The sequence below is a fragment of the Colius striatus genome, chromosome 1, assembly GCF_028858725.1.
Source record: "Colius striatus isolate bColStr4 chromosome 1, bColStr4.1.hap1, whole genome shotgun sequence".
NCBI classification, from domain to species: Eukaryota; Metazoa; Chordata; class Aves; order Coliiformes; family Coliidae; genus Colius; species Colius striatus.
The window spans coordinates 113,972,086-113,998,278 of NC_084759.1; the positions used below are offsets into that span (position 1 = coordinate 113,972,086).

Here is a 26,193-nt window from a genome sequence, read left to right on the forward strand (position 1 = left end):
CATGTATGTGTACTCTGTTTTTTCAGTCAACAGTCAAAGACGTCTACTGCTAAAATGAACAATTTTTTAGAAAACGGCAATATAAATACAACAAATAAACGTGAATTTTATCTGTTGATAAAAGCCATACACATCCAAAATTCTACTGTCATCATATACACATTAAAACCCTTTAAACTCTGTTATTTTGTGCATGTTTCATGTTACCTCATTGTTGGAGAAGTTGACAGTGTTTCAGCTGCATCAAGGAATACCTGTACTACCCTGCAATGTGGAATAATCTAAATTTAAACAAAAAGGCTCTGTTAAATCCATGCCATAAAGAATGAATCAACAACATGTAAGTGGTTTGAAATACTTTTAATATTAATGGTTCTTGTAAGAGGAGTGCAAGTTCTACATATAAGTCAATATGAACACATCCTATTTTTTTAATAGGTACTGTATATATGAGAATGCTTCCTACATATCTCTGTATTATCATGTGTATGGGTTTTGATGGATTTTTTTTAAATGTAATGCCTAATTTTCAATATTTACTAATATACTTTTGTTCTAAAGGTGGCCTGCAACTAGCAGCCAGCACTGGAACGTGTCTTGATTTTCTCAGTCACTAGTGCCAACTCTCTCTCCATTTGTGATTTTGATGAAGACATTTGGGGTTTTTTTTAAGATCTTTCACAAATTATTTATGTATTCTAATGGGTAATACTAGTTAGATTTCTTTCTGTTATGTTTCTTTCACACCACTGTTTGTTAAAAGCCTTTTGTATCTTTCAATGCTTTGGAGTTCTTTATTAATTTAACAGCACTTACAGTTTCCAACGCCAAGCTCAATTGATCTTTCTAGCATGAAGAAGACAAAAAATATTAATTAACTCTGGCTTCACCAAAAATATAAACATATGTATCCAAAAATCATGAATTGAAAAGAAAGCAGTTGTCCATGAAAAATGGTACTACGGAAGAGGAAAAAACCCACAAAATCCTCGCCTTCTAGAAGCACATACACTGCTGTGCCTGTTCATTTGCAGAATTCGGCAGACAACCTGATAGCTGGTTACCACATGTGCAAGACTGAGCAGCTGCTATGTTCAGACATCCCAAAGCCAGCAGCCTGGTCTTTAACAGAGCACAACATTGCAGTTTTTCTGAAATTAGAGTCTCAGCAGTCCCCCACATGCTCAGTCACTCACACTGTCATGCAAGCTTAGGAAAAGGTTGAGTGACAAGGAATCCCAGCTGTGCTTCATGACCCTGACTGGGTGATTCCTGATGGCTGAACAGGCTTATTTACAGTTGAAGGGTACAAGGGGCTGGGCTGTGGTGCTTTTTAGTTGCTCTGTTAAAGCCTGGCAGTGCAGGCAGCCATGATTCAGAATGAGGTATATAACACCACAGCGGCTGCAGCTCCAAATACTACATCTGGACCTGATGGTCCCTTCTCAGGTGTTACCTCCAAGGTGGTCAGCTGAAGTGCAGAGCATGCCAGGGATCAAGGATTTAACAGAGGAAGGAAGGATTAAGAAGAAAAAATAAGTTTATACTTCAATTTAAATTACAGTTGTGCTTTACAGAAATATGTGCCCTCATGGCCAAGAAGGCCAATGGCATCCTGGGATGCATCAAGAAGAGTGTGGCCAGCAGGTCAAGGGAGGTTCTTCTCCCCCTCTACTCTGCCCTGGTGAGGCCTCATCTGGAGTCCTGTGTCCAGTTCTGGGCTCCTCAGCTCAAGAGGGACAGAGAACTTCTGGAGAGAGTCCAGCGCAGGGTCACCAAGATGATCAGTGGACTGAAACATCTTTCATATGAGGAAAGGCTGCAGGAACTGGGGCTGTTTAGTCTAGAAAAGAGAAGATTGAGGGGGGATCTCATTAGTATTTACAAATATCTAAATGGTAGGTGTCAGGAGGTTGGGACATCCCTTTTTTCTATGGTGTCTAGCAACAGGACAGGGGGTAGTGGGATGAAGGTGGAGCACAAAAAGTTCCATTTAAATAGGTAAAGGGCAGGTGTCAGGAGGATGGAGCCAGGCTGTTCTCAGTAATGTCCAACAATAGGACAAGGGGCAATGGGTACAAGCTGGAACATAAGAGGTTCCAAAGAAATAAAAGGAAAAACTTTTTCACTGTTCAGATGAGGGAGCCCTGCACCAGGCTGCCCAGAGGGGTTGTGGAGTCTCCTTCCTTGGAGGTCTTCAAGACACGCCTGGACATGTTCCTACGTGACCTGATCTAGGTTGACTTGCTTCTGCAGGGGGGTTGGACTAGATATCTCTAAAGGTCCCTTCCAAACCCTACCATTCTATGATTCTATGATTTTATGAATACCTGTTAACAGCATGAAAAAATGAGGTTCATATACATATTCCTAGAATTCTTTTTAGGCCCAGTACAAGGAGTAATAGGAGTAAGGAGTCAGTAAAAGGAGTAAGCGCCTGCCCTTCTAAAAAGCATGTTCAAACGCGTCCACACCGCCAGCATCCCACGCTGGGACTGCCGGCCTGCGCGGGTACGTGACGGAGCCGCCGGCGCAGGCGGCCGGCGGGCACGCGGCGCGGCGCTGCGTGGCGTGGCCTGCAGGCGGCGCTATGCGGGCGCCGCTGCTGGCGATGGCGGCAGAGGAGCCGTCACGCCGCGGAGTCCTAAGTTCGAGCCCCACCATCGCCTTTTGCGAGCCACGGCGGCCTCCCGCCCGCAACGGGCTATTGCACCTGGCCGCTTGCCTCCTGCACGGGGCACTAGCTCGAACAGGCAAGCCTCTCCTCGGGCTCTCTTTCTGTTGCCTCTCCTTCCCCCGCAGAGGATAGGCAGCCCCAGCCAGGAGGGGCGCCCGGCTGCTGCCCGGCCTCAACCCGAACCCCAGAGGGGCAAAGGAACGACATCCACCGGCAGCGCACGACTTCTAGCCTGCGTTAGCAGGCAGACTCACCCCAGCCAAGATTCCCCCGCCGGCTCCTCCCCCTTTCGGCCTTCCAGGAAGGAAGATGTCGGAGGCGGTGTCTCCCGTCATGCTTCGCGGAGAGCCGGCGGTCGCTGGTGGTCAGTGGACGCTGCCGTCAAAATGGCGGCGGCGGCGGGAAATACGAGTGTGTTTCTTTGGTCGCGTTCGTGAGAGGGCCCCTGCCGCGCTATGGATGCCTTGGGCTGCATGAAGGCCCTGCTACTGGCCGCCACGCAGTACCGGGCTGCCAGGACACCGTCCAACGCGGCGCTGCTGCAGCGCAGCCTGGAGGTGAGCGCCGCACTGGCTCCGCGCCCCGATGCGGTCGCCAGTGTGCGGGCTTGGGGCACCGGTAGATCTTCTTGGGGCTAGGCCTCGGCCGGCTCCTTTCCGCTGGCATCGCTATGGGCGGCCGCAGCTTAGACTGTGGACCCGGCCCGGCCTCGCCGGTGCCCAAAGGCACCCGTTGGTGCAGGCCCGGCCGGGCCCGCTGTCTCCTCTTTGGCTCAGACGCCGGAGACGGGGTAAACTCGCCCGGTGACCGATCGCCACGGGAGCCGGACAGAATAAACATTTAGAGTTTTACAAAATACAATTATTGCTGTGCTCTTTATCACTGTCTTTTATTGTGCTTACGTGTGTTTGCAGATGAGTGCAGTATCTTTATCTGCACAGGGGCAAAGCGGGTAGTGTGCTTCATGAGGGGCGTTTGGGTCTGGTTTCTTATACGCCTTAAATTCTGACACACATGGGTCATGCATTTTCAAAAACAAAGTTCGAATGATGAACTGGGCTTATATCTGGAGTGTGCCAGTTACATGCAACACATGATCAGAGGTGTAAGCCTGTCCATGTATCTCCCCTCCGGGTAGAGCTTTGTGTAAAAGCCCTTGTGATGGGCAGACTTGGTGTGGTGAGAGATTGGCCCATTCCCTGAATTGCTTAATGTGTAAGGTACCTTTTTCCAAATTTATTGTTTTAATTTCTAAAAAATTAATATAAATGTTAGCTTTCAGCTTAGCTTTCTTCTCTGTATGCATTGTAAACAGGTAAAACAATATTATGTTGATCTATTATGCAGTTATAACTAATGTGCACCTGGATGGATGTGCAGATGTATCTTTTTCAGCATCTTTTCCTATAAACTTCTGATATCTGGTTCTATTTCTTTATCTCAAGCACAAAGTGTGGAGAAGCACTACCTGTTACTCTTTATCCTTCCTACCAAGTGATGCCTTTAGGTTCTTGTCTAGATAAGTCTAAATAAGAGGAGATGTCTGGTGGATGTCAGGTGGTTGGGGTGTCACTTTTTTCTGTTGTATCTAGTGACAGGACAATGAGTAATGGAAAGAAACTGGAACATAAAAAGTTCAAGGAAAAACTATTTCAGGGTGAGGGATCCCTGGCACAGGCTGCCCAGGGAGGGTGTGGAGTCTCCTCTGGAGGTCTTCAAAAGCCCCTGGATGCATTCCTGTGTGACCTGATCTGGATGGACCTGCTTTGGCAGGAGGGTTAGACTAGATGATCTCTAAAGGTCTCTTTCAGCCCCTACCATTCTATGATTCCTGTCCACACTTTTAAAAAGCAGGCTGTTGGATTGCGCTGAAGAATTGATGAATGTTTATGTGAAGCAATTTGTTTGTTTGTTCTTTCAAAATAAATAAACCTTACCTTTTTTCCTAAAAAACATATGTAGGAACAGTAGCCTGGTATTAATTCTGTTCAATGTGTGAAGAAATACAGAGTGTTGCTCTGTTTATGGCTCTGAGATTGAAAAGAATGCTGTTACGAGGAATGCTCTCAGCAAACAAACAAAAGAAGCCCAAATATGTTATAAATGTTCACAATGTAAACTTGGTACAAGACTGAAGGGGACATAGTCATAGGAATGAAAGCCATATTTTTTTCAAAACTTTTTTTTTCAGTAAATGTGAATACAAATGTCCTGTCAGAGTGACACTTACATTCTTGGTTTCTCAAACAGGGCAAAATCTATGTAATACAACTTTGTGGCTGGAACTCTGTGTTTAATTACTCAACTGCAGTGAAGTATTTAAGTTGTTTTTATCCTTTCATCTTCAGGTTATCTCTGGACTGAAGCTTACGCGATTATTTGCTTCAAACCAGATTTTACCAAGTGAATGTCTCAGTTGCCTAGTAGAGCTCCTCGAGGACACCAATATAAACCCATCTCTAACCTTGTCTGTGGTTACTTTACTATCACAGCTAGGTAAGGTTTGCATCTGAAGTTTTTACCTTTGTTCTAGGAAGGGGAAGATAAGGTAGGTGCTGATTTTATGGCGTGGGTGTTGAGCTTTGTGGAAAAAAGCATTAGGTGTGAAAGATGAAGTGTTGTTTCTTGTGGTGGAGTGCTTGTCTGAGCCACCTCACTAAGTGCAAGACAATTTTTAGGATGTTAAATCACCATGAGAAGCAGATTTCAAGTCATCCCCATGCAATGACAATGTCCTGCTTGTCAGAATTTGTTTCCTCACTGGACAGCGAATCATTCTTTTTCCCTTGATTCTTGGCTCTTGAATACACTACTTTTTTAATGAAATGAAGAAACTTGCCTAGGGAATGCAATGATAGGGAGAAGCCACATGACCAACAACTGTCATCACTTCAGTTTACTTCTCCCATTGGAGTGTTTGCTGGATGACAGTTTTTGCTTTGCAGTGGCCTAAGCCTGTGCATCAAGTTTCCTGGTTATGAAGTAGGTTCTACTGCCTCTTGTTGCTGGAGATGCTTTCCCCACCTCATGTCACAGAAGTGTGACTTCATTGTTTCAGGAGCTCTGTGTTCACTACAAGGTACATATGTAGGTCACCTATAAGGGGAAGAATTTTATGCCTTCACTGCTTCATTTCTTATCATGTATAAGAAGTTATTCAAAATAGGAATAATCTGTGGTGTGTCCCTTGTTTGTCTTCTCTGATTCTTGGAGTTTTTAGCATCTGAGCTTCCTTTTAGATTTTGGGAACATTTACTGTGAAATTATATTTTTTAATTGGAGCTCTTAATTATCTTTTCCAAGCTGTTGGGGTCTGGAACATTTTAAGAATTAGTCCTCCTCCAACTGATCCATTGTTTTACCTGTTATGCATGTTTGATACACCTTTTTCAGGACTGCCTAAGCAGAAGAGGTTTTTGTGTTTAACTGTTGCTAGATAACCCTATGGAGTCATCAGTTTCCATCTTCTTGCCCATCATAGTGTGAAGCATGACACCAAGGTCATTAGTTGTAAGCTGTGAAGCCTTTTAAGTGCGGGTTTCAAGTTCTCAAACAGAACTAAACTTTGTAGCTAGGAGGTAGTCCATTCCTTCAGTGTCCAAGCGTCTTCAGGAAAAGTACTAATGTTTCAATTGACTGTCAGTTCAGAAGTAAGATAGACATGCAAGTGCATAGCAGCTGGGTTTTATTTGTACCTATTTGTGGAAAATACATGAAAAACTGGTCAAAGACTTTGGCTTCTGCTTAGATTGGTACCTAATACAACAGTTGCTGTTAATAAGGTTCTTTTGTTAATAAGTTTTAAATTCTAGCTTTAGACAATGAGACTAGAGAAGCTCTTCAGGATACCTACAATCTGACCAGTGTGCTGGCAGGAGTGGTTCATCGAAATTCTACTAATCTCAGTGATCCAGTCGTATTACAGGTAACAGAATTATTTGGCTACTATTATATAGTATACATTATACTGTATGCACATAATAACTCTTTAAAAACTCTACCTGAAATAAAGTGTTGAGGAAAAGTGTTGATCTTAGCTGTGTATTTTATTTGCTGTACGAGGCTGGTATGATAGGACTGCAGTGCTGCATAGAGTTCTTTGTATTAGCTCTTGTTTGTACTTCTCACAATTCTGAATTTAAGGGGTAATGGAAAGAAGCTGGAATACAAAAAGTTCCATTTAAACAGAATCACAGAATGTTAAGGGACCTCGAAAGATTATCTAGTTCAACCCCCGTGCCAGAGCAGGACCACCTAGAGTAGGTCACACAGGAACTCATCGACGTGAGTTTTCAACGTCCCCAGAGAAGGAGACTCAACAACTCATCTGGGCAGCCTGTTTCAGTACTCCATCACCCATTCCAGGAAAAACTATTTCACTGTGAGGGTGAGAGAGCTCTGGCACGGGCTACCCAGGGAGGATGTGGAGTCTTCTTCTCTGGAGGTCTTCAAAACCCACCTGGAGGCATTCTTGCGCAATCTGATCTAGGTGGACCGACTTTAGCAGGGGGTTGTACTGGATGATCTCTAAAGGTCCCTCCCAATCCCTACCATTCTATGATTCCATGAAAACCAGCAACTAAATAAAAATATCACCTTGCCTCATCTTGTAAAGAACACTTTTCTCACAGTTTGGCTGTTTTGCAAAGCACTTGGAGTGCAAGAAGACTGGGGGATCCACACCACTTGGTGATCAGTGGGAGGAATTTTGTAGTCACCAAGTAGATCAGATTATAAGATCTTTAAGCTCTTGTATTAGATATTTATATAGTGAGATTTTGTTTCAGCTGCTATTCTGTGCTGTGAATTTTGTCATGTCTGATTATATTCGCTTCATATTAACTCAGTTACATGCCAAAAGAATGCTTTATGAAGGATTTTTCTACCATTAGATATGCTGACAGTCTTCACAGCAAACCTATTTTCCTACAAGTATACTTTCCCCAAGAGGTTGCAAATCACTTTTTGGATTTTGGTGAAACTTCTAGATCATTTGATAGGACAAAGCCCCTCTTTCACTCATAAATTAGAGAACTTTGCTGGCAAGGCAAAGTGGAGATTTGAATGGGCTAGAAAGGTAACTTCTGTAACAAAGTAAAACCTTACTCATCTCTTTGGGCTTTTACATCAGTGTGGTATGACATTACTCAATATCCTGCAGCAGCTCGTTCAAATGTTACGTTAATATTAGAGTGTGAAAGTTAATTCAGTGTGGTGTCTTGTTATTTGTCCTTTCACTTTCAACTTTTAACTTTTAATACTCTTCAGTGATGTGCTGTAGGAAAGACATGTGAATAGCTTTTTATTTCCTCAGAGTATTCAGTTGCTGCAGAGACTAACCTACAATGTTCCAGTCTTTTCCACTGGTGCCAACGTTGAAGAATTAATTTCATTTCTAATACAGCATATGTAAGTGTGCACTTAGTTGTGTTTGCTTATGAGAAATATTTAACTAAAATTCTTTCTGAACTTTCTGAAAGCTCCTAGTATATTGCACTAACCTGGTCTGCAGAGCAAGCTGGGACATTTTTGCTCTGAAGTTAACAGACTTTTCTTTTAAAACCATGTTGTTACAGATTGTCAAATACAGTGATCGTGGGACTTTGAGTGATTACATATTAACTGGCCTCTTAGCCCACCTCCACATCCCTGGGAGCAGGGACCTATCAAAGAGAAAAGCCAGGAGAAAATTCATGGCTGTCATTAGGAGCAGGATTCTTAGATTAATACAAATTTTGTGTAAATGTCTTTAAGAAGCCTAGCGGTTGTTAAAAGCGCCTTCAATAAGTGACTTTTGATAACAGTGATCTCTGATACTATGTTTTTCCACATGTACACAATTAAAAGTTGCCCACACCATAGAGATTGCAATCTGCAATTTGCTTTGTTTGGTGGAATGGTTTCTAATAAAAAAACAAAAAGAAAAACCCAAAACAAAATAAGGTCCCCAACTACCTCATCCTCTGCCCTACAATTTCTCATAATGAAATTCTTGGTGCTTTAATAAAAAGATCTTTGTTTAAACTCTGGACTTTCCTCTGAAATTTTCTTTTGAAGCCAGTCCACTGAAGACGAGTTAACGATACCATGTTTAGGACTCCTGGCAAATCTCTGTCGGCACAACTTATCTATTCAAACTCAGATAAAATCTTTGGTAAGGGGTGTTTTTTTATTGTATCATGATTCTCTGGTTTGAAGGCAACAGAATTACTTGACTTTGGGGAATTACCTTAGTATTTCTTCTGTACTTTCTTTGCTGGCAGTAATAACCCTGACCTGCTTGTTCTGCAGAGTTGGTGGTTGTTTCTCCCATGTTGGAGAAAGTAAACAGTAGGACAGGAAGTTGGGTATTCATCTTCTGTCTCTGCGTTGTGATGTTGTTGCACTATCTTGTGACATGCATTCAGCTTCTGCAGCTGTTCTCTGCAAATAAAAGGTGAATGTAAGTGAATATTATACTCTTTACCTTGGAGAGAGAGTTGGGACGTAAGGAAAAGGAGGAAATATTGTCAGATTCAGTCACTGAGCAGAGAAAGGATGGGGTCAATTTTCAACGGTTATTTTGTGTTAGACACTTCAGCAAAATGACTTTCTCATCTTTCTTTAAAATAATGATGGAATTTCTAACTTGGCTTGTGTTTTGGTTTTGTTTTGGTTTTTTGCTTATATAGACTGAACAGAGAATTTAGTCATTTATATCACCGCTGATACTGTGCAGTAGAACGTTGAAAAAGGTTTCCTAAATAATGGTTATCAATCTAAATGTTTTGTATTATTATTCATTATTTGTATGGCTGGTTTATGCATATGTACAAGCTTTACATTGATGTTTTTATAGAACAGAATGAAAGTTTTAATGCATGTGTTTTTCCTTTTTGCTTTAGAATAATGTGAAGAGTTTCTACCGTACCTTAATAAGTTTCCTGGCCCATAGTAGTTTGACTATGGTTGTGTTTGCACTTTCAGTATTATCAAGCCTTACTTTAAATGAAGAAGTAGGAGAAAAAGTAAGTGATACTTTGAAGTTTGTTCTACTTAAGTGGTAAATAAAGCTTAAGTTTTAGTCACAATACACAATTCTAGCTCCAGATAGCTTTTATAAGCAAGAGACTCAGCAAAATAAGTATGTGCCCATACATGACTTCTTCCTTTCAGCTCTTTCACGCTCGAAATATCCACCAGACGTTTCAGTTAATATTCAATATTGTTGTGAATGGAGATGGTACTCTAACAAGAAAATACTCTGTTGATCTACTCATGGATCTTCTGAAGAACCCTAAAGTTGCACATTATCTTACCAGGTAAGGCTTCACTTCTTAAAGATACAGGATATTTTTGTTAAGCTCTTGTTCAATTTCTTTGCTGTGTGCTGTTTGTATTCAGAACAAAGCACTGAGGGGAAACTAAAATTCTTATCCGTTTTTTCAGGTGTCACTAGTCAATTATAACAGCTGTACCTGAAACTAAAAGATTCTTGCCATATTAGTTTCATAGAGAAACATAAATCAAAATCTAGTTTTTTTTCATTTTTGCTGAAGGAATATTTAGTAGTGTGTTTAGTAATTCTTTGTCTGGACAGTATCAGTAGTCAGACAACTTGATGAGTAGCGATCTTGTCTTTTATGGGTCTGTATTATCTTGAGGTAGAATAGTATCGTTGAAGTAGTAATAATTTTGCTGGAGGACATTACAGAGTAGTTCCATGGAGAGCTTGACTAGTGGTTATGCAAATTCAGCTAGCAGAACTGAGGTGCCAAATTTCAGTCTAAAACTAGCAATAAAACTACCTGAAAAATCCTGACTTAAGGAATTTTCTTTTTAGAATATTTTTAAAGGTTACTCTATTTTAAATAGAAATCACACTATCAAAACTTTTGTTATACTTGAAGTCTATGGGGGTAAGAATGAGAACAAGACACTGGCATTAATCACTTTATATAAACTTCTGAGTGTAGTGAAACTCCTTTTTTTTTTTTCTTCTCAATGTATACTGTAGATACGAGCACTTTAGCTCATGCCTTGGTCAAGTATTAGAGCTCCTTCATGGAAAGGATCCCAATTCATCATCTAAGGTATTTATACTTTTTCAGTTTAAGGCCAAGGAGGTACAACTCCTAATCTTGTTCTGCTTCCATAGTCATGAATAGTTTCATTGTGTACAAGGGTTGATAATAAAATACACTGAATTCAGGACTCTTTAGTGACCTGTGGCATTCATCAAATTTATATTTTCTGGTTGTTCAAAAGACTGTCAGGTACAATTTTTAATGATTGTTTTGTTGGGGTTTTTTCACCAGATTGTGTCTGTGTTCAGGCAAGAGACATAAAAGTAAAAAAGCCAACATAAATACTTACTGTGCTTTGGCTAATGGGAAATTGGGGGATCTACCAGAAATGCATCGCATACCGCACTTTGCTGGTTAAAATTTGAGTTAATACTACTCAGACTTTGAACTGATTGATCATCTTAGAACCATGATGCTAATTTCAAAGATTTAGAAATAAGTTCTTTCAAGTTAGTTGAACAAATTGATGCCACATATGGTAAAGTAGTTAACTGTTGCATTCAGCTTTGTCTCACTACCACTTTAGATAAATGAAATATTGGCTATCTGTTGCTGAAGTCTAAAATATTAAAATATTTGGGCTAAATTCATCTGTGAAATAAGTCTTAAGCTTTTTTTATGAATGTGTTTCACATTGTAGGAAATCATAAATGCTAATGTTTCTGTGTATATGATTTTGTTGCTGTTGTTGTTTATTGGTTTTATTTAGAAAAACATGCTGTCAAGGGGCTTTCCAAGGTGCTTTTTTTCTTCTCAGAGGATGCACATGTGCATCAGTTTGTGTAAGAATATCCTTCCTTCCATAGCTTTCTTCATTCTGAGTGTATACATGTTTCTACTGCTTATTAGATTACAGCAGTCATGCTTTTAAAAAAAAACAAGGGAAAGCAATACCTTGAGTACTGGCACAAGCCTTCACCAGTCTAATGCACCATTTCTGCTGCTGTTTTGGCTTTAAGGAAAAACAAATATTCTTCAGAAAACTTAAAAGTGCTTAAAGGACTTACATACCTCTTTAGACTTGTGCTATTGGAGTTGAAATTTGTGTCTAAATACTTGATTTAAAAGAGTTTGAACTCTCATTCACTTCACACAGATCTTAGAGCTGCTGCTTGCCTTCTGTTCTGTGATAGAGCTGCGTCATACCCTGCGGCAGGCAATACTGGAACCATCTGGCTTGCCAGTCTCTGGAAATACCAGACTTATGACTCGCTCGAAGACTTTTGAACCATCTGTTGCATTGGTGCACTTGTCAAACCAACCATTGGAAGGCTCTGAAGACTGTTCAGTTCTAGCATTGCAACTATTCAAAGAGATTTTTGAGGTACCAAGACAGATAACTGAGTTTAAAGAGCTTCTTACCAGCCATATTTTTTTAAGCATTATTTAAACAACTATTAGCATCTTACTTGAAAAAATAGCACACAAAAAATGTACTTGAAATAAAGTTCTTCCTGTTCTAGAATTCTATAGTCTGTAAAACAACTTTTCTTTTAAAGATATGCTGTATTTTAGAAATATAACTGTTGAAAGTGGAAGGTAGGTCAGCTCATGAAGTCATGAGGTGGATAGAAAGCTATCAAAGAATTGCATTCTGGGACTTGACGAAGTGAGGAAGTTTTTGCTTTTTCTGTTAAACTTTGTTAAATTTGGTTCTCCAATATTATACTGATCACCAGTCTTAGACTTGAAATAGCAAGAGGCTGGGAAAGCTAGAGAGTAGGCTTGGCTTCCTTGTCCTGTAGTTTTAAATATTGACATAAAATGGTTTTATTACAGGATATTATTAAGAGTGGGAACGGCACCTCAGCTGAACACTTTGTGGATCTTTTGCTGCCTGTTCTTCTTGATCATCTTCAGATGCCAGAACAGATTGTGGATGAGCTATTAGTGAAGAAAAAGTGTGAAAGAATGGTCAAGGCTATTGATGTCCTGACTAATATCCTTTTTTATGTGCCTGTTGGCAGTCAATTTATTATTCCTCCATCATCTCTTTAAAGATGTTAGAAGAAATGTCCATCTTGGGTCATTTTACTAGCTTTCAATTACAGTAACTGCCCAGATTTGACTTAGGACTGCCATCTTGAAAGACTTTAAGTAGTTTTCAAATTACCATGAAATTATTTTGTAATACATTGCAGAATAAAAAGTGATGGTTATTCAACACTGTAGAATCACTTTGCAGGCCAAAAGTAAGATGAGCATTTTCTATTGGAATTGCGAGAGGAATTTGCATGTCCATCTTGATCAATGTGATATTTTCACTTAGCTAAGTCAAGGGCAGCTCTCGGCCAAATTACTCAAATTGAGGTCAGTGAAACAAGGAAAAATAACGTGGAGTTATACAGTGTAACACCCCAAGAGGAGTCTTTAGTGTCCACAGTGCCATTATATTAGGGAGTATAAGACTACGGGATGTAGTCCTTCATCTAAATTGAGTTCTCTGAAGAAGCCTCTTGGCTAGGTCACTCCTAGATAACTATTTCTTGCATTAGGGACTGATTGTTCGCTGCCTTTTGCTCATCATCTTTCTTTACGCCACTCATTTTATTGTGGTTTCCCTCAGCTGTTTCCAAGTAAATGTGTGTTTTAATTGAAAAGTGAAACTTACTTGGCTTGTGAGTCAAGCCTGACTTAAGTGGTTTATGTAATTGGGTTTTAAAAGCATTTTTGGAGGCTCTTGTGTTTTGATAGAGTAACTTTTGTATCCTTTATTATTACAAAATGTTGCCTTTCGGTGCCAATACCTAAGCATAGGTATAGTAAGTTTATTCTTAACTCAGTCTACTGCTCTGCAGAGATGACATACTGAAAATGCATACCTTGAAGGTACTGACTGCCAGACAATGCACGTCTCTAATAGAACACCAATTTACCTGCAGTGGGATTGATACTGGTTTTGGAACAAAAGTGGTGGACTCAAAAATGTGGTGAGCACACAAATTTATTTTAAATCTAATTTTGCAACACTCACATACGAGCCCTGTTATTGTTCCAATGGAATCATATTATAGTTGAAAGTACCATTTAAATGCATGTAAATCAATGTTTAAAATAAAACTTAGTATTTTGTGACAATAGAAGGTAATGTTGCTGGTCACTTGCATAAGTAAAACCTAGCTTAAATATTCAGATACTGTTCTTGGCGTACAGTGGAGCTCTGCTTACGTGGAACAGTGACCTTAAACCTTGTATAGTAGTTCAAGCTTCTCCAAGTTAAAGCTTACTGGAACTGCCTTTGGTACCTACTTTTTCATTTTGATTTTATGCAACTAGAGTTCAAAAATATCATACATCAATATAGGAGGGAATTAACTGCACTGCAAATGGAATATCAATTCCTTCAGCACTGTGTCATTAACCTGAATGTCAATATAACTAAGAGTTATCTGTCCAAAAAACAATGGAATGTAATTGGACCTACAATTAAACCCTCCTCATTTTCAACTTGAAAGTGGTTTTTTTGATCTACACTGTTGCCACCCTTCACATGCTGAGGAAACTCAGCAGCATGTCCAAAGAACTCAGTGATCGCTCTTGAGGGTGACATTGTTGCCTTGCTAAAGACATTTCATTTCTTTAGGAAGGTACTTATTAATTTTTACAAGTGATTGCATTAATTTAGCAGTGCTGGTTTGACAAAGCTTGCTCTCCCTTTTTTTTTCACACACACTTTGCTTTTCTATTTGTTTAAAAGCGAACTTACTGCTGATATTATTTTGAAAACACTTGATCTTATGAGCAGAGTGAAGCAGGATGTACCTGGTATGGAGGTCAGCTTCTACAAAATTTTACAGGTATGATTTTAAAATGTCTGAGAAATATATCTATGAAGGGAAGCATCACTGTACCACAGTATTTTTAGTTCTAAATGTTTTGCATGCTTATCTCTGAAGCGCTAGAAAACTTCTTGGAAAATGTAGTCCCCTGGGCACAATTCTTAAAGGCTGTTTCACTGTTAGTTGTTCTGAAGTAAGAGCAGTTTGCTTTTACTCCGATCGTTTATTTCAGTAATGCATGTGAAATCATGCATCAAATTACCATTTTAAGACTGCATTATGGCTCTGGTTTAAAGGTAGCAAACAAGAAAAAACTTGGCACAACCGTATAACTATTTGTGCGGTTGGCTATTATTAAATGTATACATCTAATTTGTGACTTTACATAGTCAAAACAGTTTCTATTAATTATTGATCAAATGGTACCTTAACAGTTTACTTTGCCAATGGAGAAGTAATCCAAGCAATCAAACACTTCATGCTGTTTTGGAGGGATTTCTTCCAAGAATGGGAATTGTGTAGTTTAATGGGTAGCAATGAGAGTTTTGCAGTCCTTAGGAAATCTTTATAAAACTTAGAGCCAGGCTCTTCTCAGTGATGTCCAATGATAGGACAAGGGGCAGCAGGTACAAGCTGGAACATAAGAGGTTCCGAAGAAACCTAAGGAAAAACCTCTTCACTGTGAAGGTGAAAGAGCACTGAAACGGGCTGCCCAGACAGGTTCTGGTTTCTCCTTCTCTGGAGACATTCAAAACCCACCTGAATGAGTTCCTTTGCGACCTACTCTAGGTCGTCCTGCTCTGGCAGTGGGGTTGGACTAGATGATCTTTGAGGTCCCTTCCAACCTTTAAGATTCTATGATTAAGCACTTAAACTTGAATGACTTAATTTCCATCATAAAGGGTCACAAGCTTAAGTAGCCTTTTCACCTATGCTTTAATGGGAAACCCCTTTTCAAAATATTCTAAAGTGTAAACTATTTTAAAAGTCACTTGTTTTCCATTTACTTCAGTTTCAGAAACCTTAGAAGGGCAAACTTTAAGAAAGTAGCTTACATCTTGGATAAAGTATTTCTGTGCTTATGGGCCTTGATATTGTGATGTGTGGGCTATTTGGTTTGTTGTTGTTGTTGAGTATTGTATCTTGTTCTGACCAAAGCAATTTCCTTTTTAGGATCAACGCTTGATTACACCTTTGACGTTTGCTTTAACATCAGAACACAGAGAGAAAGTCCAAGTGGGACTCAGAATATTGTTTGAGGCTGCACCCTTACCAGATTTTCCTGCCATAACGTAAGTTTATTTTTGTGGTAGTCTGGAAGGATTTGACATTTTTATGGGTTTAGTGATATTCACATTTCTTGGCATGTTACTTTCAGTTCATCTGACACAGAAAGGTTAAAAAAAATTGTCTCATTTCTTCTTTATCTGTAGTTGATACAGCAGTGATCTTGGAGGCCAGACAAAGTAGTTCAAATATTTATGTTCTTCAATTAACATCAGATCCTAGAAAGCATAATAATGACTGACTTCAGTCCCTCAGTGTTCATCTGTTTGAAGTCTGTGCTTGAAACTTTCAACTTAGAGTCCATCTAATTATGACTGTCAGATTTCTCCCTCTCCTGAATGTTGTCAGACATGTCACTCTTGTTCTTAAAGCTTTGCTTTTAGCCTTTTGCAGTAACTTCCGAGAAAGAGGAGAATGAGACACAGGGAGATGGCAGTTCAATTAGTCTTTAAGGTGGTCTAAGTGGAGAAAAAAGTATTGAGAAACACTATTTGATGGTGTCCTTACTTCTGTAGATGAAATAAAACAAAAAATGAGAATTGTTGGAAAAGGCTTCCAGATCAGATGCCTTTTTGGCATTTGAGCTGCTTTTCCCAAGTCAAAAATTTGTAATATAACTAGCTTATCTTGGAATAGTGACTGAATTGCTACTTATACAAGGGAAAAAGTAAAAGAAGGCGACCTATGTGAATCATGGTCATTTACTTCATTGGGGGTTAGGATAACTTAGCAATGGAGGAAATTATTGAGAGGAAGAGATTTTTGACTGATGCCTCAAAAATTGGCTCTTTTGAGTTACCATTTGGTCTGATTTGTAACATGTCATTAGTAGCTGCCTTGAAAACACCAACCACAAGTTACATAGAGACACTAGAATGTAGGTACTGTAACTACTTCTGTCTAATCTTTTGTGTTCTCTTCCCTGTAAAATATTAACTGATTGCAGTTTTGTCTGCGTGCTTAGATCTTGGTTAAAACTTAAAAAATGAAATATGTGATACTTGATAAAGTATTGTAAAATAGCATCACAGATAAGGAAAAAATAAGGTTTATTAGTGGAATTCTGCCTTTTAATGATTCAATCTTATTTTTATGCCTTACTATCTTCTCAATCTTCCTACTTACAAACAGCAACCTAGTTAAGATTAATGATGACACGTGAAGTAACTTGTTTCTCAGGCTAATAAAAGATAGAGTATCTGTTCTGCACAAGAAGAGCTGAACACTGTGACCTATCTGGTGAGATATTCCATTTGTTTCTAAAGGTTAGCCATGATAAGCTTTCTTTTTGGGATTAGGTTTTTTTCCCCCTACTCTCAGTATCTCTGGACAGTTTGGGCACATATCTGATACCACATCATAATGTTGTGTGATAAGGCAAATGTGACTGTTTCTCTTTTCAACGAAAGAGAAGTTAATCATACTATGAAATGATTCTCCTCTTCAATCCTTGCAATTATGTTTGTAGCAGATTTTTTTTATTAATAGCCTTTACATTTTTACAGGCTTGGTGAAAACATTGCAGCCAATAATGCTTACAGACAGCAAGAAATGGAGCACGCATCGAAGAGAATCCAAATGCAGTTACCCTCAACCATTACTTCAGTGAGGTGTTCTTCCTCCTGTCCTTCAAACGATGAATCCTCAACTTCAAATATTCAAGAATTAATACAAAAACTTAATTCTGGACTAGAGGTTAGTAGAATTTATTTATCACTTTATTTGACACTTTTCCACTGGGAGCTTGGGGATGGAGCAAACAGAAAAGAAAATTTGAGTGTCATGCTATAGCACAAGTATCAGCTGAGTTCAGTTGAGATTCCTGCTATTTAGAATGTGCTCCTTTTGCTGAGCTCCTGAGTAGAATGCAGGGATGATTCTCTCCTTATTGAGATCCCTTTCTTCAGTGGGTTTGCTCACAAATACAAGCCACTCCCTCAGATTCCTAAGAAATACTCTGATAAAATAGAGATGATATGCTGCTTTAGAAGAGTGTAATATATCTCTTGTATGCCTAAACATACAAATGAAATATCTCCCTTTACTTGCCTGTAGCTGACTCTTTAACATTTGCAGTTTAATTTTTGTGGCCTTCTTGGAAAGGTGGCATTATTACTTAAGAAGAAAAGTTCTGCTTCCCTCTGCAGCATTTTGCATTGTGAATGAGCCTCTCAAATAGGCATCACTTTCAGTGTACTTCTTTGCAGGCCATCCTGTCAGGTACTGATTGTATTTCCTCCTTCTCTTTTCTGTTCAAAGCAAGATAGTTGCTTTGTAGCTGCTTTCTGTTTTCTTTTGGCTTAAAAGAACAGTATGCAAATTGGGAAAATGAACAGAAAGTGCCTGGTGATGGCTTGATATCTGGATTAGTGGTGTTGCCTCCAGCCTTAGCTTTACAACCCCCTCTCTTTGTTTCTATCCATAAGAATGAAACTCAGCAAGCTACCAGTTCCAGTCAGCTGTTAAAATAATACAGGAAGAGGTCAAGTGAGTCTTCACTGGCTTACTTCCTACTCTGCCACTGGATGCTCCCATTGATCCTCCTTTTCAGGACTGCACATGACAATCTGTTGGCACATTTTTAGTAGTATTACTGTACACAGAAGTTTGTCTCACTGTAGTAATATCTAGAAGGACATAAGAGATGACAAGTTTGCAAGCAGAAAAAGAAACTACTTGTTTCCTACTTTAGGGATGGGAAAATGAGCTGAGAACTGGAGCTATACAGGAGCTACTGTTAATATGCAAAAATAATCTTACATGATGGTTCAATATGGTGTAGAGATGGTAGCTTTTCAGTAGGTGTTCCTTGCATTAACAGCTGGTATAGCTTGCACTTGGTCATGCATCAGCATAAATGAACTCCTGCTTAAACTGGTGTTAGAGAAGCACTGACTAAGAAAAAATATCCTGTGGTGACCAAGTACCATTCTCACTTGACTTGGGCATGTATTTCAACAAACAGTTACTGACTTGTGCAATATATGGTAAATTTCCTCTAGTAAGTCAATGGGTTAACACAGTCAGTTCTGCTCTAGATAGTATCCTTTCAGATCAACTTTCTGAGACTTTTCTGTTAATCTGTATGTTGAGAAAGCCATGGAGTATGAAAAAGTATTTTTAGCCACATGCATTCTGTGCTGTTAATGTCAGGATAAGTTACTTAAGGTGCCCTGTGAGGGGACTCCAGGAAAGATTAGACTAAGGGTAACCATTTTAGGTGGTGATGTTACCTTTTCATAGTGCTGGACTGATAGTCTTCTGCAGGTAAATCCTATTCAGCCTAAATAGTTCAATTATTCACAAACTTTCCACAAGTCAAGTAGATGCATTTGAGCAGACAGTCTCATATATAAAAATTAAGAACTCGAACCCAGTGGACAGTTGAAGTTTGTAAAACTACCGAGCTCTTTAGGCACACATTACATATCTAAGTTAATAGCAATTTCCAGTAGCAGTAATTGGAAAACATGTCCACAGATGAAGGAGCCGCTCAGTGATATGAGGATATCTGACATAATGGATGTCTATGAGCAGAAGCTGTCGGCACTAGCAGTGAGTACAACCTAATATGTTTAAGTATGTTGCTGTCTGTGCATTCAGCAAAGGTTAATGAAAGATGTTCTTCCTATATACAGTCTAAAGAAACTAGGCTGCAAGACCTTTTGGAAGCAAAGGCACTAGCTCTGGTTCAAGCTGAGAGACTGATGGCTCAGTACCGATGTCAGAGAGCCCAGGCTGAGACTGAGGTAAGTAGCAGGAGCTCCCCTCTGGGACTTTGAGGTGGAGCTTGAGTTGGGTAGCTTTAACTGTGATTACATGAGCGGAAACTGTGTACTGCTTAGCTGTGCTTGCAAGCTAGGTGTGTCTTCATTTTCATCATAAACATCTTGTTTTCTTCTGGATTCTTCTTTGGAACAGTTTTTGTTAATGTCCTTTTCCTTATAGGAAGTCAACGCTACTAACCTATTCTCCTGATTGTCAATTGTAACATTAGTGTTAATTTAATGGTAGTAATATTGAAAATTAATAAAGCCACTTACTCTAGAATTTGCTGGTGTATGAAGAGACATTTTCTGTTTGTGCCTTTCAATCACTTGTCAAAGACAAACTTTCAAATAAAGCTTACTTCTGTGAGTATGAGCTTGATGTGTGTATTAAACTCAGAATCATTTCTATTTTTTAAGGGTTGTAATAACAAAGATTGGGCTTCAGATTATTTTCCATAGCTAAAATGTGTCCTCTTTTACTTTCATCTTTCCTTTTTCCTCACACTATCTTTAAGAAGCTAAAGGAATTTGGTGAACTCATTAATTTGTAGTTCATGTTAGGTGAGAGAAATCCTTTTCTTAATCTAACTGATGGCATTTGAATGTTAGATCTATGACCTCAAATATGCCTGTTACAAAGTTACTTGTGAAACAGGATTATTTATAATTGTGGTCTTTTTTTCTTGTCGGGGATGTCTTTCCACTCAAAGGCAAGAACCCTTGCTTCAATGTTGAAGGATGCAGAACGAAAAAATGAAGAACTTAATGATTTGCTGAAAGCTCAGCAGGAGGAATCTGAAAGAGCACAGACTGATATTGAACAGCTCTTTCAACACAACAGGAAATTACAAACAGTTGCTGAAGAGCATGAAATGCTGAAAAAATCCTCTGTTGATCTTCTGCAGAGGTAAGACTCATAAAATGTTTAAGCACACACTTTGTATTCCAAGAGTGTTGAAGCCTTTTACTGGGCAAAGCATATTAGCATTACATGCAGCTTCATATTTAAGATAAAAATCAATTATTTGTTTTTCTTCTGTATGCTTGTCAATGAGGTTAACTTATACCGACTTCTTGAGTGCCTTAAATGGAGTAACAACTGAAGTTGTAGATCTTGAAGGTCAGGTTCAGGAAATAGCATGAAGTTTGTATAAAAGGGAGCGCTGTCCTCTAAAACAAAATTAACAATGCTTGGTTTCTATGAATATTAGACCTCACTCTCAGCTTCTTTCTTTGATCTTATATGCTGTCTCGATGACATGCTATAAATAGCCTGGAGAAACAGCCGTTAACAGTATGTCTGCATAAGGCACAAGCTTGAATCTTTGATCACTTCTGTAGTAAATTTGACTGAAACTAAGTAAAAGTGAGGCAGAGAGGAAGGAAGCACCTTGCGTGTCTCAAATGATAAGCATAATTTCTTTAAGATCTTAAGTTAAAAAGGACATGTGAGACACAAAGTACTAAAGATAGAAACTTTATCAAACTAGAATGTGTTTTGGAAGAATAAAGGCTTATGAAAAGAGCTTTGGCTTGTCAACTCACAAGAGCTGGTCTTGTCACTAGGTGTCAGCAAGGCAAAGAAGCTGAGAGCAAGTTGCTTGCTTAACAAAGGGAGCAAGCATTGTATTAGAGGATTTTGAAAGTATATTGCTGCCAATAACAGAGTCGAAGGAGGAAAAATATATAAAACTTTTGTCCATTAAGAGATTCTCAAACAACTAATATGATCACTGTGGAAGTGCCTACTTTTTTGCTTGAATTTTTTGCAGCTATATACTGTCATGACATATGTGAAGTAAAGAAGCTTCAGTCCAATATCCGAGAGTTCTAAATTCTCTAAAGTAGGCCTAAGATAGTTTTCCAATCCTTATGTGTTTATAAAGGAAAAAAATGAGCTTTCTAAACCATCTGCACACTTTAAATGTACAGTTCCTTACAAACAGTGTCATAAATGACATCAGGAAGAGAATTTTCATTTTGGTAGAAAAGTAGGAAAACATTTTCATAGGACATGAGATTTGCATCAAATTTGTATTAAATGCACATTGTCTTCAGTAATGTTCAATTTTTAGTATCACAAAACAACTGGAGGTCATAGATTGACTTAAAATTGAGTCACTTAAAAGATGATTGCAAATAGCTGATTTCTAAAGGCATCTCTATATTTTTGTCTGTTCTTAAGAGTTTTCTACTGGAGGAAGATTGCTTCCTGTTGATTAATAATTAAGGATGTGTAAGAGAGCCACTGCAGCTTGGCTTGTTCATTTTTTTTTGCCTTCCTCCAAGTATGTTCATCAACCTCCAAACAACAAACTGCCACCAAAAAATCCTCAGCTGAACCCCCTCAACACCTTGTTGTTAGCTTGAATGGGATGATTGCACAGATACTGTCAGGTATTTTTATTTTACAAAGTATGACAGTAAAAGCTCTTCAAAAGCACTTATAGTCTTCACCTCCTAATTTGTTTAGGTATGAAACAACTGAAAGACAATATAAAGATCTACAGAGTACATGTAATTCACTGAATAAACAAGTGGAAGTAACGAAGAAACTAAATGAATCACTTAAGCAGCAGAATGACAGGTAAGTTCAATTTAGTCTTTTTAAAGCAAATTAAAGATAGACAGTAAAACTAAATAAGACTTTTAGTCTCAGTTTTGCATTTGTGCTTTAAGTCACACCTGAGAAGTTGAGTTAGAGGAAGCAAAAGATGTTTTGGGGTTGCTTTATATATGTTAAATGAAAATCCATGGTATTGATTTTAGGAGCAAACAAATAAACCACCATATTTGTTGTGGGCAGGGAGGAATACCCACAGACTTTCGAATTAGGCAGTAGGAATTAAAAAGGGCAGTAAAGACAATCCAGTTCTTGGGTGCATTTGGGGGGCTGGAAGAGATGTCTTTTTGTTTATTGTTGAATACTTAAATGTGGTTATCATTCTGTAAGGTTTCTCTGTAATGTTGTTGGATTAGAAAAAGCTCCAACCCTACTAAACTTAACATATGTTAAAATTGCATTAGAAATAGTGATAGTTGTTATTCTGTCTGTGGTATAAAACATTCCACACACATAAAACTAACATTACTAATGTCTTCTAATTTTTTTTTTCCTTTTTTAATGACTTAAAATTAGAGGTCTGATGTACCTTTCACCAATTTAACTGAGGAAATAGGATGATTCTTTGAAAAAAAAATATTTAATGCTTACTTTTGCAGGATACCTTTTAAAACATGCACATAGGCAGGCCATGTATTCAGTTTAGTAGTTGTTAGTTGTTCTTGGTTTTACTTGCAAAGTTCCCATCAATACTTAGAGCAGTCAAAATCACTACCTTGAGCCCTGATTCAAATAGAAAAATATTCATACTGATACATTAGTTTGCTGCTGAAGAAATTTGGACACTTACTTTCGCTGGTGCAACATGCATCTCAGTGTAATCAGGGAGATACTCTGATGAAAGCTGTCTCTTTTTAAAGTCATGTTAGGGGAATAGTTGCTATGTAGATATTCTTGAACTGCCACAAATAAAATGGAGATAGTGGAAATACGCTCATCTCCCCTTGCTAGCGTCTTCAGCTTAGAAACTTTTAGATGGGAAGTAGATAAATGAGTAAACATGAATGACAGGAGATGCCATTTAGGCAAAACAAGTGGCAGATAGAATATGCCTTATAAATTAGGCTAGCTAATAGTGGAAACTGGCTTCACAGAGTGTGATGTACTCAGGTTATAGCTATGATGCTGGTAGATGACACGAAGTATACATTAAATGGTTGTGGAAACTAAACATCCTAACTAGCAAAGACTGAAGCAGACCTATGTATGGGCTATGGCCATATCTTACAAATGATTTTTTGCTGAGTGATGGTGATAATCTTGGAAGGTTTTCAGAATGGTATTGGAAAACCTTTATGCACAGATGTTCTTGCATGGGTAGCACTTGAAACACATTTTATAGATGGTATTGTTGATTCAGGATCATACTAAGCTAAAACCCCAACATCACTGACGGCAGTGAATTTTGACTCAGGTTGAATGGCAGTTTCAGTTCTGTCATGGTATTTTGAATGAATGCTTTGTGGTTGTAATCAAAAGCAACAGTTTCTGATGTTTAAGCTCCAGGTATGAAGCTTTTCACTATTTTCTACTGTGTCTCCATCATTAAGGAGAGGGAAATGACTGCTTCATAGGGGGCAGGGGGAAGGAAATAAAATCTGTCTGTGCTTTCACCTTTCAAGTTCCTAGGTTTGAATTGAAGCACCTGGCAGCAACTGGAGACAATACAAAAATCATTCTAGCTTCTTAGGACAGAAATGATGGCATATTTCATTTTGATCATTAAATTTTTTCTCTGCAATTTTAGAACTGCTGCACAGTTGGCAGAAACTGAAGATCACAGAAAACAATTACAGCAACAGCTGCAAGAGAGAGATGGCAAAGTGGTGGGTAAGTCACTTACCTAAAGGTCACTGAACCTGAAGATCTAACTAGATCAACTAGATGTTGTTGTTATGGGCTCTAGATAAGCAGCTGTATCTAAGTAACCTGTAAATCACAGTTAGCTAGAGATATATAACAGTTAGCTAGAGATACATAACAGTTGAATGAAACAAATGAACAAATACAGGGGTTTATTTTTTGGTTTTTTTTTTTAAATGATACATCAAATTGATTTCCTAGGCTGAGTGGACTTGACTGAATCACTGCACAGCATCTTATGTCCCTTCAGGATCTTTTTACAACATGTCCACTGGAACTGTTTTCTGTAGGAACTGCAAACTACAAGAGCTTAATTTAACTGTTCTGCAAATGACCTGAAACAACCACTAAAAGTTAGCAGTAGGTGGCACTACTCAGTAATTCAATAATTAGCAGCCGTGTTGAGTCTAAAAAATAAAGTACTTGTTTCCCAGGCAATGCAGTACCTCTTTTCTAAGTTTGGCAACCCATCTTTTAATGTGTTCATTTTCTTAAGCCTTGCAACAGCAAATAAAAGTCCTGGAAGAAAAACTGAAAGCTCATCAGAAAGAAAAAACAAATATGGAGCAAGCTATAGATATTCTTAGAAAGGAACTAAGTAAAACGGAGCAAGCAAGGAAGGAACTGAGTATCAAGGTAAGCAATTATTTGCACCTGCATTGTAGAGACTGGAATTTTAGATAATTATTTAACTGATAGAGTAGATAGATCAATATTTCAGTGGTGAAGTAGCTAAACAAGATAAAGCAATCTGTGTAGTGGACAAGAGCAAATTCCCTCAACTTTAATTGTATACTTTTTGAGTTTTAAGTAGCTGAGCTTGAATTCCAGAGAAGCCAAGGTCAGGCTCTAATGAGTCGTGGTGTACAAGTATATAATGTTTAGAGGGAAAAAAAATCAACTCAAAACCTTTAGTACAATATTTGAAAAGAGAATATAGCCCATTCCTCTTCAGTATCTTTTACTACTATAAAACATGGATTGACTTACTTTCTCCCTTTCCTTGTGTCCTAAATGAAGGTATGTATGCTACATATGTACACACCAAATGCATCTGATGCAGCGTGATCAGCAGATGTGAAGTCTACAGTCTGGGAAGTGCATTTTCTGTATTTGCATTCTCTAGAAACAAAGCCTAATCTCTCCAGGGAATATTACCCAGTGTAGAGCAAATATTTCCCTTGTTCTTGGTAAATATTTTCTGGAGTGGGCCTTTAAATGAAAAGTTCATGGCTTAAGCAGCAGAAGTGTTCACAGTTAAATAGGACAGTGATAACATGGGAGCTTTCCCATGGTATCTAACATTTTGAAGTATGCCAGTAGTTGTAATCATTTGTGTGCACTGAATGTAGAGCTGAGAGATTTCTAAAGCAAGCTCGTAATTTTGAAACAGCTTTTTAAATTCGCCACCAGGCCACTCGGCTTTCACTGAATTGTCTATGTTTTTCAGTTAATGGAGGAAATGATAATGTTTTGTTTGTTTTCTGCAGGCATCTTCTCTGGAAGTTCAAAAGTCTCAGTTGGAAGGACGCTTGGAAGAAAAAGAAGCGCTTTTAAAACTACAGAAGGAAGAATTAAACAAACATTCCAATATGATTGCCATGATTCATAGCCTAAGTGGTGGCAAGTTAAGTGCAGAAACAGTGAACCTCAGTTTGTAGGGCTCTGTTGTTAAGCTTTTTGTATTTTATACATATGTGTGAGTATATGTAAAGATTTTAAAACCTGAAGCTATAGCATACTATCGGACTTAACAAACCCTAAAATTAAAGTGGCCTGACTATTGATTGAGGAAAAAAGGTTGTAATTGTGGAAGCTTTGTTCTAAAAAAAATTAGCTACTGTATAGCAAATAGGTCTTCTGATGATCTTGATAGAACTATAGCCATTTGTATTGCAAGCTGAATGCAAGTTTTACTGGTGACTAACCTACCCAAATATATATAGGGAAATATAAAGCAAAGTAAGGAGCCAGGGTGAACTTTTTTTTGTCTGTATATTCTTCTAGTGTCTGACTGGCAAGCAGTGTGCTTCAGAGATCAAGCACTTTTATAATTTAATCCTGTTAATTTTGACTCTTCTGAATACCATTATTATTTGTACAGTGTTGCTTCCTAATGTCTAAGGTT

At 38.5% G+C, this 26,193-nt stretch overlaps 1 protein-coding gene across 1 annotated transcript; it reads left to right on the plus strand.

Annotated features, from left to right (window-relative positions):
* The first annotated feature begins 3,120 nt into the window (after positions 1-3,120).
* Positions 3,121-26,193, plus strand: CIP2A (cellular inhibitor of PP2A). Its single transcript, XM_061988697.1, has 21 exons — positions 3,121-3,234; positions 5,026-5,173; positions 6,490-6,602; positions 7,992-8,086; positions 8,735-8,831; positions 9,562-9,684; positions 9,833-9,978; positions 10,674-10,749; positions 11,840-12,067; positions 12,523-12,682; positions 13,532-13,673; positions 14,441-14,540; positions 15,696-15,814; positions 17,315-17,504; positions 19,290-19,364; positions 19,448-19,558; positions 20,290-20,486; positions 22,053-22,166; positions 23,950-24,032; positions 24,562-24,701; positions 25,556-26,193. The coding sequence occupies exons 1-21, from the start codon at positions 3,133-3,135 to the stop codon at positions 25,724-25,726; spliced, it is 2,730 nt and encodes a 909-aa protein (XP_061844681.1). The 5' UTR covers positions 3,121-3,132; the 3' UTR covers positions 25,727-26,193.

Coding starts and splice junctions, on each gene's coding strand:
- CIP2A (XM_061988697.1), top strand. CDS start 3,133: ATGGATGCCTTGGGCTGCATGAAGGCCCTGCTACTGGCCGCCACGCAG. Junction 6,603..7,991: donor GTGATCCAGTCGTATTACAG/GTAACAGAATTA, acceptor TTATTTCCTCAG/AGTATTCAGTTGCTGCAGAG. Junction 9,685..9,832: donor ATGAAGAAGTAGGAGAAAAA/GTAAGTGATACT, acceptor TCTTCCTTTCAG/CTCTTTCACGCTCGAAATAT.